This window comes from Stegastes partitus, unplaced genomic scaffold (genome assembly GCF_000690725.1).
Source record: "Stegastes partitus isolate 25-593 unplaced genomic scaffold, Stegastes_partitus-1.0.2 Scaffold8, whole genome shotgun sequence".
Classification (NCBI taxonomy): domain Eukaryota; kingdom Metazoa; phylum Chordata; class Actinopteri; family Pomacentridae; genus Stegastes; species Stegastes partitus.
This window is the reverse complement of record NW_007577739.1, coordinates 2,011,112-2,013,435: the sequence shown is the minus strand read 5'-3', so window position 1 is coordinate 2,013,435 and position 2,324 is coordinate 2,011,112. Positions and strand designations below refer to the sequence as shown.

Here is a 2,324-nt window from a genome sequence, read left to right as displayed (position 1 = left end):
GCCAGTAAGAAGTGGGTGCCCATCAAGCCTGGACAGCAGGGCTTCAGCCGCATCAACATCTACCACAACACTGCCAACAACACCTTCAGAGTGGTGGGCGTCAAACTGCAGGACCAGCAGGTGAGAGAAGGAGGAAGTGGTTGTGTACCTCGTGATGTGTGGATGTTTCTGTCGGTGTCAAGAGTCGTTAACTCAGGATGTACAAACCTCATGTATTATTTGCTGCGTCACGTTTCCCCCAGACGGCGTTACCTGTAGCCCCGTTTAGACGTGCATTCTTTTTCATTAATGTGACAGCATCTGGATGTCTGAATGAGCACCGTGGTCGCTGTTATTTTCATAAAAGTCGTGACTATATGACATTTACGTGTCACTTTCAACAAAGTCTGAACATTAACAGCTCAAGATTACAACACACTGACCTAAGACGTTGTTAAGTATAGTGGACGAACACACAGTCATATGTTACTTTGTTTTTGTTTTTGTTTTGTTTTTTTCATTTATTTTTTGTTGGGTTCATTTTTAGGAACAGAAACATATTAGGACAACAACAATAACACTCGGCGAAGGGAGGATCCATCTCATGACAAAACTCATGTATACAAACGTATAAGTTCATATAAAATAACAACAATAATAAATAATAATAGTACAAATTCTTGGTCAGATCTAAAAGTATATATATATACTTTTAAACATTGCTAGTGTTCTATGAAATCAGGCCTAAAAGTCGACACATCTTGACCAATTTTCCTCAAATATGTGAAATTGATTTCTTAATTTAAATGTTTTTCTTTCCATTGTGTATATATTGAAAACCAGATCAATCCACTCGTTTATGGTTGGTGTATATGTCACTTTGTTTTAAGAAAGTTCTGGTGTCCCATCCAGTCTTATGGAGAATCTTGTGGGTGTAACGTCTGTCTTTATTACTATAGTGGGTATTTCTGACTGAAGCCATGACGAGCATTTTACTGACTCTGACTTCGTTTGTGAAAATATTTAGGGCCCCAAACTTTTCAAAGTCTTGTGCTTTTATGAAAAAGGTTTCCAGTGAAGTCTCACAGCTTTTCTCTCAACAACAAAACCAGAAAGAAAAATAGATTGGAGACGTCAAGTAGAAGAAATGCATTCAACTAAATCAAATGTCGTCCTTCTACTTGTATTTCCAAATGCAGACTTCATCAATTACATCATTCATCTACATCTGAAGGACAGAATTCACACTTTAGCAGGTCGATAAAGCAGCGACGTTACCCACAAAAAGGTGGGATGTACGATAACTATGGGTAGAGAACAAGTGACCGTTTGTCCAGTAAATAGAAAGAATATTTTTTCATGCACTTTCGGTTGTGGAGGAGCAACAGCTGGTGTCTCTTCTGCTCTCGTGGTGGATTCAGTCTTGTATGATGGCGGCTAAATCTTGATGTGACTCAAGTTTACTCACGAGTAGATCCACAGAACCAACATTTGTCAGAAACAAAATCACTTCTGGAGCTTTTCAAGGTCTATTTTTACTGTTGTAGTGAAGCGATATAATCCACCGTCACTCTTTCTCCATCGTAAGTTATGATATTCACACTTCTTTGAACAACACAGGTTTAGGATGTAGGTGGCGTATCTATTATCTGCTGAGTCACATTCGTCTATGTAGGTGACCAGCCAATTAACTCCAGTTTTAATCGTCTGTGTCTCTCCTCCATTACAGGTGGTGATAAACTACTCCATAGTGAAGGGCCTGAAGTACAACCAGGCCACCCCGACCTTCCACCAGTGGCGCGACGCCCGGCAGGTCTATGGGCTGAACTTTGCCAGTAAGGAGGAGGCCACCACCTTCTCCAACGCCATGCTGTTCGCCCTCAACGTCCTCAGCTCCCCCGACAGCGGAGGTAAGGCTCTGTGACATATACAATATTACTGTTGCTTTAATTTCCTTCAGGATTCGCTCGATTAGCTCTTTATTATCAGCATTTTCCACTCAGCGCAGACGTCCTGCTTTGTATTCGACTCCCTGGAAGGCCGGTGTTATTTTAAGACATTTTCTGAATGTTTGAATCAAATCAAATGGCTCGTCTCCACAGAGGAACTGGAGATGAAAGTTTTTGGATTTGTTAGCTGGCGCCCGATACCTGCTCGTGTTTTTCAGTGGAACTTTCAGGTCCGATTACAGTCGGCTGTCTGCTGTTGTCATCTGTGATTAATTTAAAGCTGTTTTTTTTGTCTGAAAAAGAACGGCAGGTAACGAAACGAGCCACGTAGTTTGGAGTTTGTGACGACTACCTGGACTTTAATGGATGCTTTGATGTTAAAAACGTTGTGCACAG

At 41.1% G+C, this 2,324-nt stretch overlaps 1 protein-coding gene across 1 annotated transcript in view; it reads left to right on the top strand.

Moving 5' to 3' along the window:
- The window catches only part of evla (Enah/Vasp-like a), a 40,293-nt gene that overhangs the window by 19,542 nt on the left and 18,427 nt on the right, over positions 1 to 2,324 (top strand). Inside the window, exons 2-3 of the mRNA XM_008284238.1 lie at positions 6 to 120; positions 1,709 to 1,889. Of these exons, the coding sequence (XP_008282460.1) occupies positions 6 to 120; positions 1,709 to 1,889 (296 nt within the window). The remainder of the gene's footprint in view (positions 1 to 5; positions 121 to 1,708; positions 1,890 to 2,324) is intronic.